Source organism: Oncorhynchus gorbuscha, linkage group LG24, assembly GCF_021184085.1.
Source record: "Oncorhynchus gorbuscha isolate QuinsamMale2020 ecotype Even-year linkage group LG24, OgorEven_v1.0, whole genome shotgun sequence".
Classification (NCBI taxonomy): domain Eukaryota; kingdom Metazoa; phylum Chordata; class Actinopteri; order Salmoniformes; family Salmonidae; genus Oncorhynchus; species Oncorhynchus gorbuscha.
In genome coordinates, this window is record NC_060196.1 from 6,243,815 (window position 1) to 6,256,220 (window position 12,406).

Here is a 12,406-nt window from a genome sequence, read left to right on the forward strand (position 1 = left end):
TATTTTAAAATATGTATTTTAATTAAATAGATTTCAAAATACAAGTATTTTGTAGTTTATGTTGATACATTGAACTTTATGGTATTTTGTATTTTTTTTTGCCCATCCCTGCCTATACTGTAACAGCTTTACTCCACCATGTCGCCACCCACTTTTTACGCTCACACACGCACAATAACGCCATAAGTCAAATTTGTGCATCATTTTGATGGTTGTCTGCACCATCTAGTGGTAATCAGCTGTTAAAGTATGTGTGAGGCCTTGGCCACAGCTATATCCTCTTCTTGACGCTTTCCCCAGGACTGGACCATCACCGCACCACCTGGCGGCAATGGTGGAGATTGCAATTGTTATTGACCTTTCAAGGTCTTACATTGATCCTCTCTCCTTGCCGCCTTCTCAAAACGCATTGGAAGAGAATATCCTTCAGATCTTCTGTAGAAAGAGACGTTCCTTCCAGACCAACTTCTCCTTCTCAACAGAGAGACAACAACAACAAACAACTCTAACCTTGTTGTTTATTTGAATAAATTACATTGAGATATTTTAGTCATTTTTAACATCAAGCATATTGTCTTGTAATCCGGTGCAAGGGATGAAACCAAAACAAACAAAGAATCCAAAAACGACAATTGTGTGCAGCACAAACAATCCCTCGAATCACAATAGTTCTATATAATTACTGTATATATATGCATATACTTTATCACAGTTACAAAAATAAAATACGATACCGTAGATGCGCTACTACACACACACACACGGTGAAAACAAATCACTGAAAAGCTGTACAGTCCTCATTGAGGGCAAAGATACACACGATAATTGTTTAAAAAAAAGATAGAGAAAAGAAAATGAAGGAAATATATAGCCTTTTAAAAAACTTGAACGCACAGCCAGTTCCAATCTGAATCTGCTTATTCTGCCAACAAACGAGACCGTTTCAAGTTGCGCTTCCCTTTAAAAAAAAAAAGAACACTATAGATGGGTTTTCGGTCGGTTCAGCTTCATCAATAGTATCATTGCGCTATACTGTATCGGTCCTTTATCAAATAGACATCCGGGAGGATTTCAATGAAGGAAAAATAATACTGACAGAAAAAATAGAAAATGTACACTTCATAGATACAAACCACAGTAGACCAAACCACCCGTGGCGCATACAACCCCTTCTCCCTTCACAAAACACATACCAACCTCGGCCCAACCAAACCACACCCACCCAGTCACACAACAATGAGAAATGGGTGAAACACTTATTGCCCTGTCTGTTACACACATACAGTTTCACATTGGATTTGCAGAAGGGAAAACCACTGAGAATGAAGTCCTCAAAATGCTGGAGCAAACCTAGATAGATCCAGAGGCTAGAGTTTGGAGTGTACAGTAGTATCCAATTGCTTTAGTAGACTCTGGCCGTGACCCCGCTCTCCCAGGGCGTTTCAGGGAGAGTGGGATACGCAAAAAACACATTTCCAACTCACACATTCATATTAATACACACTTGTTCCCACCAAATGATGATTATTGTTATATGCAACAGTCTGTTGCTTTGGTACCTTATAATGTGTATTGTTACAAGTGCGGCCATTCATTCCTGGGATATGACAAGGGAAGGACAATCAACAAGGGACAGGGATCCCCAGAACCTCCAGTAAACAGAAATACAGTATGGACCAGTAAGAGCAACACATACCATATGAATGGGTTATTTCAGACCGAGACTCCTGACAGAGAGAAGTTGCCTAGATTTGCCTGACAACATTTAGACAAAGTGTAAGATACAAAGGGGTCGGGGAATTTGCATCTGGTTATTGACGTTAGTATCCTTGAATTAAATCTGGTACCGTGTTCACTTTTGATAAAATGTTCCCTTTTCTGATTGAGACAGCGTTGCTTGTGTATTCCATTGGCCTCGTAATACAGTATTTGTCTGTGAGCATGATCAGCTAAAGCTAGTCCTATCAGACTCCATGACGTATAGTCTTCAATATAGTGTTATTTGTTTATCTGACTAAAGGACATTCTGATACAGTGAAAACAACTTCGCCAACGGTTGAAGAAAATAAGGCTAAATCCGATAAGCAGTCAACTCCTATATGAAATAGCACAATACAGCAACCATTTTCACAAATATTTCCACGTCATTGGTAAAATACACACTGAGAAGATCTTTTAAACATGATTTCATATTATGGAAACGGTTCCAGTTTTTGCTTATACGCCACTTAGAAAACAATTGAACTACACAATTTAGTCTTTTGTTTCCGTAAATATTCATCGCCAATTTATAACCATTGACTCAAATACACTAGATGTAATCATGAGGCATACCTAAATCACACAGAGGACTTGTGTGATATAGAATGGCAACAAAACAATGTAGATCGCAAACGAACTACACCCTCAGATAGAAAAGCGAGTAGATTTTCCATTGACACCACTCAGCCCTGCTGTAGGCCTACCCTCCTGCATAGGTGGCCAGTTTGGTCTAACTATGGTGCCTTGATTAAATCACACTGAATCCTTACATACCTCACTCTCAGTTTAGGTCTGTATGAAAAGACACATCAAACGATATCCCCTCCGTCATAAACATACATCTGTTGTTTAGCATGAAATGGACACGGTCTCTCTAGGAAACAATCCATGCATGCAAACAGAAGGCTACCCTTTTCAAACGGGAAAAACATATATTTAGCTTGAACGTACTTAGAAGAAGTAAATCTGATAAGATAAAACACTAAAACATGCCTGACCTACAGTGTCTAACAAAGTGTGAAACATGACCTAAACGTGATCTAACGGACCAGATAACCGCCCAGAAATAGTAGCCTACAATATGTGACGATGATGAAATTATGCTAGTCTAGAAGTTCCCACAAAGTACAGAGAAGGATAGTAACGGCCATTTTGAAAGACACACAGACAATGTAAACCTAGATGAAGCCAGGAAAGACAAGGATTGAGGAACTGTAGAAGCTCCTGAAGGAAAAAAAAACTTGAGGACAAAACCGAGAAACACTCTTTTTGGAAACAAAAGAAAAAACAACCATAGCATTTTATTGGTTTGATGGTAAATGTCCACGATGGCATTCAAAACGGCATCATTGCTTATTTTTCATATTTTTTTTCAAAAGTCTGTTTCGTTAGCACTCGTTGGCGTGACACCATGCTGTTGTTGATCTTGCCACAGCCGATTTCGTCGTCATATCTTCATTGTAGTTAGATCTCCTTTTTAGCGGAGTGAAAGGGAGGGTTTCCGGGAATGTTTTGGGGTGGCGGTAGCTGGGGATGCAGGGATTAAGATTTGTCGCCTGGGAAAACTGCTGCTGCTGATTCGCCGTTGCCGTGGCAACGACTTTAGGGCAGGGGCACCAGGATATCCACGTAGTTGACGGGGAAGAATCCAGAGCTGCCGTGGATCATGCCCTCGTACCAGTTGTCGTCGATCTTGTTGGTGAGAGTGATGATGTCCCCCTCCTTGAAGCCCAGCTCGCCCTCGTTCTCGGGGTCAAAGTCGTACAGCGCCCTGCAGGATGGCTGGTCTAGGGGAGCTGGAATGAGAGAGAGAGAGCGATGGATGGAGAGATGGGGAGAGAGAGAGAAAGAAAGGAGGAGGGATGGGGAGAGAGAGAGAGAGAGAGAGAGAGAGAGAGAAAGAAAGGAGGAGGGATGGGGAGAGTGTGAAAGAGAGAGAGAGAGAAAGAAAGGAGGAGGGATGGGGAGAGATGGGAAAGAGAGAGAGAGAGAGAAAGAAAGGAGGAGGGATGGGGAGAGTGTGAAAGAGAGAGAGAGAGAGAGAGATGGATGGAGAGATGGGGAGAGAGAGAGAAAGAAAGGAGGAGGGATGGGGAGAGTGTGAAAGAGAGAGAGAGAGAGAGAGATGGATGGAGAGATGGGAGAGAGAGAGAGAAAGAAAGGGGAGGGATGGGAGAGTGTGAAAGGAGAGTGTGAAAGAGAGAGAGATTGAGCGGTGGACCGATAGAAAGGGATAGAAGGAGAGAAGAGAAAGCAGAGTTATAGTGTGTGGCTGGAGAGGTCAATGGTATAGACAGAAAGATGGGGGTGAATCCTAACTTCCACAAGGTCAAATCTTCACTTAGACTCCAATTGACATTAATGGATGAGCGAAAATGAAGTTAATTCAACTAAGCGAAAATTAGTCTTAAATAGGAGTTAGGGTTATTCCTATAGTAAAAGAAAGATTATCTCTGGAGTAAAGCGCTTACCTGGAGACCTTGCTGAAAGGGGGGATGGAGGGCAGACGGAGGAGGAAGAAAGAGAGGGAGGGGGAGACAAGGTAAAGAAGTGAGGAATGCATAAAAATGAATGTGTATTTAGGTGATCGATTGATAGACATATTGAACAGTAGTGTTGTCACGATACCAGAATGTTGACATCGATACCAGGTTTAGTACTGTATCACGAAAACTCAATACCATCACAATACTCGATATCAAAATGATACCATGGCAAAGAAAGAAGGTATATTAGCCAAAGCCACAGAATGGCACTTGATCCAAACAGATAAACGATGCTACTGATCTGTTCAATTGTTGGGCATCGTTTGAGTTCAATATCATTACATTCTAACTGTTTTAAGTTAACAATTTTCAGAGACAGCCATGTATCCATTAATGGATCAATTATACAATCAATTTGACTTAGTTTTTTTTGCCTCGTGAACGACATCATTACTGGTTAAAGAGAGAGCAAATTTTCATCAAAGAAGCCACTTCTATGCAAATATGGAACCGTTTGTCATGTTCTAGTATGGATAAAGTATTGAAGTTTCGGTATATCGTGCAACACTAACAGACAGAAAGACAGACAAAGGGAGACAAGGCCAATCAGAGGAGAGAAAGACGTAAAAATGTTGGTTTGTGTTGTCAATTGATTGATAAACAAATCGAAAAGACAAACGCACAGACAGAAAGGCAGATGGAGAGAAACAAAGACCGGAATACTGACAACAAAACCTTGGAATACAAACAGAGAGAGAGACAGGAGAGAAATCAGGAAACAGACTGGAGCCAGATAGACAGTCCAAGAAAGAGCAAGAGACAGACCGTTCATATGGACACACAGACAGAGTGATAAAGTAGAGATATTCTGTCGTATCTCTCCAGAATTCACTCTAGGCTCACCTGGAGACCTTGCTGCAAAGAGGAAGAAAGAGAGAGAGCAAATGTGGGAGAAAGAGAAGAGGTATTTATGTTAAACTGCAATTGACATAGTTGTATAAATGGATGGATGGGTGGGTTATGGCAGTGAACAGATGGACAATCACCAAACAGATGGACGGAGACGGACGGACGCAGATAGAAAGACAGTGATAGAAATAGACAGAGTGATATTATGGTCCCTCTCTAGGGTTCACTCTTGGTTTACCTGGAGACCTTGCTGCAAAGAGGAGAGAAATCCAAACGCAAAGCAAGCCACACAGGTAGAACTAAGACATTAGTGATTTATAGCATTTGGAAGTGGATGGATGGAGAGATGGAGAAATGAAACTATGGAGAGATGACGAGATATGAAGATAAGATGATCAGCCAGCCAGCCAGATAGATGGACAGACAGATGACTTAGCTCACCTGGAGACCTTGTTGCTGGATGGAATAACAGAAAGGAAAAGAGAAGATAGAGTAGACAGGTATATATTTCCATTTGCCTGATAAGTGGATGAACGTAGAGACGGGGAGATAGATAGACGATGGGAAGACACAGACAGAGAGACAGAAATAGACATAAGGAAAAGAGAGAGAAGAGAGAGATGTTGATAGTGATGGAGAGAGAGAGGGATGGATTGTATTTGTATTTATTATGGATCCCCCATTAGTTCCTGCCAAGGCAGCAGCTACTCTTCCTGGGGTCCAGCAACATAAGACAGTTACATACAGTTTAAAAATACTACATAACATTCCATTTCATAACACCTAGTGATGTAGAGAGAGAGAGAGAGAGAGAGAGAGAGATGTCAGGTTTCATGGTAGGAGTGGAGAGTCTCACCTGGGGACCTGGATCCTTGTATGGCTCCATTGTGGTTTTCACTAGAGAGGTCCAAGGACTGCCGCGGCTTAGGTATGAACTCTTTCTTGGGCTTGTTGGAGGAATCCCTTATCCTATGGATAATACATTGCAGAAACAAGCCCATATAGTGAAGAGGGTGCTGATCCCAATCCCCCATCCCCCCCCACCCCCTGCCGCGTCGCTCGTTGAAAGAATGAATAGAATCTATTCATTCTATTTCTGCGGCATACCTAAGGTTTGGGGTCAAGGGTTATTGGGATCAATTCCATCTCACTTCTGGCGAATTCAGAGAATTCAGGAAAGGAGTAATGAGGCGGTTTCGATTCTTGATCCGAAGACGATTCGTATGGTATGGTATTGCCCCCGTACTCTCTACTAGGGTTGCGAAAATTCCGGAAACTTTCCCAACATTCCCAGGTTTTTCTCCAACCATGTTTTCAAAAATAAAAACCTGTGAACTTTGGGTATATTTCAGTAATTTCGCAAAAATTATCCGTACCTCCAGCCGGTACTGACCGGTCATGGAGACACAGATTATAATGATATATAATGATATATATATTATTATAAATACTGACCGGTCCTCCATCTTGGACTGCAGCTGGGTGAGGATCTCAGCACACTGACGATGGTACTCCACCTGGGCTTGGACCAGCGCGGCTAGCTGGCTCACCTGTTCAATCTGCTGACGCAAACACAAAAGGCCCAACGGGACGACTGTTACATATGGGCGGCGTGGCCCAAGTCCTACAGTATACATCCGGACTCACTGGTCTGGCTAACATACAGAAACTACAGTGTGATACTGCGAGGTCTACACATCCGCCTTACTGTGTGACGACCCTCCCACTCGGTCTGCCGAATTCTTTCTTTTTGCTCTTGTTTTCCTTATTAGGATGTCGGTGGGCTCCGGTGTGTCCCAGGATAAATACACCTTTCCCCCATTCATTGGGGAGACTCTCCCCATGCAGACACACTGTTGGGTGTGGTATTTTTGTGGCTGTTTTGTTTGTTTGCTTTGGCACCTTTCAACACCCCTCATTATCACATTTATGCACACAACCACACTCACACTACTGACTACACACACCATTGTTACTTGTTTAGTTTACTTTAGTTAATCAACATATTTTTGCTATTCCTTGATCTCCATGTTCTCTACCTTTTTGTTACGGGCTACGAGCCGGTTCAGGACAACTGGTTAACGTACAGGTACTTTGATATGACAACACAAGGTCAAGAAAGACTGGATGGATCGATAGATGGGTGGAGGAGCCATTATAGAACGTAGAGCTCAACTGTTATTACAATTATTTATATCTCTATAGAAGTCCTGTTCATCTGATATCTGAGGCTCTAGGTTCCCTGATACTGCCTTGATGAGAACCTCCAGTCCACACAACACAACGTTACATGCAGACAATACACAGTGAGTCAAAGTCAGCCTGTGATGCCTTGACAAGAGGTAGAACACGAGCTTTGAATCATGACCCCCTCTGTTGCCGTGGTTGCAGCTGGCCAGAGGGGGAGGTGACTTGGACTAGAGACTGAGAGGGAGAGAAGAGGACAGAGACTAGAGAATAGACAGACACAGTTTGCTGAGAAACAACAACAACTATTGAACATCAAACATGTGCTCAGTGATGGACAGAAAATGCAGTAAAAAGACATGATGACTACTACTACCACTGCTGCTGCTACTACTACTGCTGCTACTATTACTGCTACTATTACCTGCTGCTACTATTACCTGCTGCTACTATTACCTGCTGCTACTATTACCTGCTGCTACTATTACCTGCTGCTACCTGCTGCTACTATTACCTGTTGCTACCTGCTGCTACTATTACCTGCTGCTACCTGCTGCTACTATTACCTGCTGCTGCTGCTACCTGCTGCTACTATTACCTGCTGCTACTATTACCTGCTGCTGCTGCTACCTGCTGCTACTACTACCTGCTGCTACTATTACCTGCTGCTACTATTACCTGCTGCTACTATTACCTGCTGCTACTATTACCTGCTGCTACTATTACCTGCTGCTACCTGCTGCTACTATTACCTGCTGCTACCTGCTGCTACTATTACCTGCTGCTACCTGCTGCTACTATTACCTGCTGCTACTACCTGCTGCTACCTGCTGCTACTATTACCTGCTGCTACTATTACCTGCTGCTACTATTACCTGCTGCTACTATTACCTGCTGCTATTACCTGCTGCTACTATTACCTGCTGCTACTATTACCTGCTGCTACTATTACCTGCTGCTACTACCTGCTGCTACTATTACCTGCTGCTACTATTACTACTACCTGCTGCTACTACTACCTGCTGCTACTACTACCTGCTGCTACTACTACCTGCTGCTACTATTACCTGCTGCTACTATTACCTGCTGCTACTATTACCTGCTGCTACTATTACCTGCTGCTACTATTACCTGCTGCTACTACCACTGCTGTTTACTACTACTGCTACTTTTGCTTACTACTTACTACTACTGCTTACTACACTACTAGCAATATAGATATTTAGTGCTTAGACCCACAGGTAAACAGTATACTTCCATTTATTAATTAGTTCACCACTTCACACTTAACCTACAGTACAGGAGGAAAACATGGTGCTCATGTGTCAATGGTGGGTCATCACACACACACACACACACACACACACACACACACACACACACACACACACACACACACACACACACACACACACACACACACACACACACACACACACACACACACACACACACACACACACACACACACACACACACACACAGTGTGTGTGTGTAACGGTAGAAACATATTCCTTACATCACTCTCCAACAGGTTGAACATGCTGAGCTCAGCGATCTCCTTGGTATCGTCAAACTTCTCCAGAGCCTGTTTGATCTCGTCGTCTGTCACCTTGCCCTGACGCTTCTTCTTGTAGTCGAAGTCCAGACGGCGGCCTTCCAGTTTCTTCAGGTGATGCTGCGAGGAGAGAAAGGAAAAGGAAGGAAGAAAGGGTGATAAGAGTGGCAGGTTAGACAGGGATCACTCCAAATGGTTAGACAACTTCATCCTTTTCGTGCCAACCCAAACCGTACTGTGCTGGTCCAGCTCAGCTTGGCCCAGTTCAACTCATGGCCCAGTCCTGAAACAACCCCTGACCTCAGATTGGACAGGCATATGCCAGCAACATGACCGGAGCTCCCGGCCACATCAGATCAAATCCAATTTTATTTGTCACATACACATGGTTAGCAGATGTTAATGCGAGTGTAGTGAAATGCTTGTGCTTCTAGTTCCAACAATGCAGTAATAACCAACGAGTAATCTAACTTAACAATTTCACAACAACTACCTTATACACCCAGGTGTAAAGGAATGAAGAATATGTACATAAAGATATATGAATGAGTGATGGTACAGAATGGCATAGGCAAGATGCAGTAGATGGTATAGAGTACAGTATATACATATGAGATGAGTAATGTAGGGTATGTAAACATATAAAAGTGCCATTGTTTAAAGTGGCTAGTGATACATTGTGCATCTGTAAAAGTTTGTGAGTGCTTTTGGTGACAAGCCAAATTTCTTCAGCCTCCTGAAGTTGAAGAGGCGCTGTTGCGCCTTCACCACACTGTCTGTGTGAGTGGACCAATTCAGTTTGTCCGTGATGTGTACGCCGAGGAACTTAAAACTTACTACCCTCTCCACTCCTGTCCCGTCGATGTGGATGGGTGGGGGGTGCTCCCTCTGCTGTTTCCTGAAGTCCACGATCATCTCCTTTGTTTTGTTGACATTGAGTGTGAGGTTATTTTCCTGACACCACACACAGAGGGCCGTCACCTCCTCCCTGTAGGCCGTCACGTCGTTGTTGGTAATCAAGCATACCACATCTGCAAATTTGATGATTGAGTTGGAGGTGTGCGTGACCACGCAGTCGTGGGTGAACAGGGAGTACAGGAGAGGGCTCAGAACGCACCCTTGTGGGGCCCCAGTGTTGAGGATCAGCGGGATGGAGATGTTGTTACCTACCCTCACCACCTGGGGGAGGCCCGTCAGAAAGTCCAGTACCCAGTTGCACAGGGCGGTTGTTGCGACCCAGGGTCTCGAGCTTGATGATGAGTTTGGAGGGTACTACGGTGTTGAATGCTGAGCTGTAGTCGATGAACAGCATTCTCACATAGGTATTCCTCTTGTCCAGATAGGTTAGGGCAGTGTGCAGTGTGGTTGCGATTGCGTTGTCTGTGGACCTATTGGGGCGGTAAGCAAATTGGAGTGGGTCTAGGATGTCAGGTAGGGTGGAGGTGATATGGTCCTTGACTAGTCTCTCAAAGCCCTTCATGATGACGGAAGTGAGTGCTACGGGGCGATAGTAGTTTAGCTCAGTTACCTTAGCTTTCTTGGGAACAGGAACAATGTGGGAACAGAAGACTGGGATAAGGATTGATTGAATATGTCCGTAAACACACCAGCCAGCTGGTCTGCGCATGCTCTGAGAACGCGGCTGGGGATGCCGTCTGGGCCTGCAGACTTGCGAGGTTTAACACGTTTAAATGTTTTACTCACGTCGGCTGCAGTGAAGGACAGTCCGCCGGTTTTGGTAGCGGGCCGTGTCAGTGGCACTGTATTGTCCTCAAAGCGAGCAAAGAAATTGTTTAGTCCGTCTGGGAGCAAGACATCCTGGTCTGCGACGGGGCTGGTTTTCTTTTTGTAATCCGTGATTGACTGTAGACCCTGCCACATACCTCGTGTCTGAGCCGTTGAATTGCGACTCCACTTTGTCTCTATACTGACGCTTAGCTTGTTTGATTACCTTCCGGAGGGAATAGCTCCACTGTTTGTATTCGGTCATGTTTCCGGTGACCTTGCCCGGATTAAAAGCAGTGGTTCGAGCTTTCAGTTTCGCGCGAATATTGCCATCAATCCACGGTTTCTGAATGTTTTAATAGTTGCTTTGGGTACGACATCGTCGATGCACTTTCTAATGAACTCGCTCACCGAATCAGCGTATTCGTCAATGTTGTTTGAAGCAATGCGGAACATATCCCAGTCCACGTGATGGAAGCAATCTTGAAGCGTGGAATCAGATTGGTCGGACCAGCGTTGAACAGACCTGAGCGCGGGAGCTTCTTGTTTTAGTTTCTGTCTATAGGCTGGGAGCAACAAAATGGAGTCATGGCCAGTTTTTCCGAAATAATCTGAAGGTGGTGCCATCACCAATGCTTACCCGTATCAGACACCTTCAGATTATTCAGAGTTAATTATAAACTTTTAGTACGCCAGAGTTGATTTACCCTCTGCCCTTAGAACAAAAAAGTCTAAATGAAGCTCTCCGAGAATCTAAACTTTACCAGCTGAGTATTGATTCTGTGGTCTGGCAGGGAGACGAATGTAATTGTATTGGGCAACTCCAACGAGAGAGTAGAGTAAACATGCTGCCTCTCCCTCCAGGGCAGTAAACATTGACTGAGCATTAGGAGTTATCCAACTGATGTCTATGTCTAGATGAAGTGATTGTTACTCCACTTATTTATGTGCATATAAAGGTGCAACGTTGGCATTAACGTTACATTTTTTAAATTAACATTTTCCTGGTCTGCTTTCAACGTGACTAGGCTTTGAGTTGTATGTTGTAATGTATGCAATTACTTTCAATGTGTCTCATTAATGACATAGAAAATTAACGGTACATCAGTCTAGCTTACCATGTTATGTCTAGCTTGCCGTCTTGTTATTAGGGTGGTGGTGTGTCTAGCTTGCCGTGTTGTTATTGGGGTTGTGTGTCTAGCTTGCCGTGTTGTTATTAGGGTGGTGTGTCTAGCTTTCCGTGTTGTTATTAGGGTGGTGTGTCTAGCTTGCCGTGTTGTTATTAGGGTGGTGTGTCTAGCTTGCCGTGTTGTTATTAGGGTGGTGTGTCTAGCTTGCCGTGTTGTTATTAGGGTGGTGTGTCTAGCTTGCCGTGTTGTTATTAGGGTGGTGTGTCTAGCTTGCCGTGTTGTTATTAGGGTGGTGTGTCTAGCTTGCCGTGTTTTTATTAGGGTGGTGTGTCTAGCTTGCCGTGTTTTTATTAGGGTGGTGTGTCTAGCTTGCCGTGTTTTTATTAGGGTGGTGTGTCTAGCTTGCTATGATGTTATTGTGTTTTAAGTCTGTTTTGCAGTTTTGTTATTATGTCTGTCTTGTGATGTCATGTGAGTGCACTGTTCTTGTTATCCTTGTATTTTGTATGTAGGGATTTTTTTTAATGCAGTACTCACTCAAAAAAGAGACCTGGGTCCAGGGGTGAAAGTAGACTTAATTTCTTACCGGTACAAGACACCTATACTACATAAATTGCAGGGTAGCCTACTCTGCTGACACTGACAAACAT

At 43.7% G+C, this 12,406-nt stretch overlaps 1 protein-coding gene across 8 annotated transcripts in view; it reads right to left on the reverse strand.

Moving 5' to 3' along the window:
- Positions 1 to 501: 501 nt before the first annotated feature.
- sh3gl2a (SH3 domain containing GRB2 like 2a, endophilin A1) overlaps positions 502 to 12,406 on the reverse strand; it is a 62,164-nt gene continuing 50,259 nt past the window's right edge. The window contains exons 6-12 of one of the 8 annotated variants that reach the window (XM_046326799.1): positions 8,863 to 9,021; positions 6,612 to 6,715; positions 6,013 to 6,125; positions 5,598 to 5,612; positions 5,395 to 5,406; positions 5,151 to 5,162; positions 502 to 3,557 (exon numbers count right to left, since the gene is read on the reverse strand). In XM_046326799.1, the coding sequence (XP_046182755.1) occupies positions 3,364 to 3,557; positions 5,151 to 5,162; positions 5,395 to 5,406; positions 5,598 to 5,612; positions 6,013 to 6,125; positions 6,612 to 6,715; positions 8,863 to 9,021 (609 nt within the window). In that variant the 3' untranslated portion in view covers positions 502 to 3,363. Of the gene's footprint in view, positions 3,558 to 5,150; positions 5,163 to 5,394; positions 5,407 to 5,597; positions 5,613 to 6,012; positions 6,126 to 6,611; positions 6,719 to 8,862; positions 9,022 to 12,406 lie in introns of all 8 variants that reach the window. The other 7 variants (XM_046326798.1, XM_046326801.1, XM_046326800.1 and 4 more) reach the window with 7 other exon arrangements.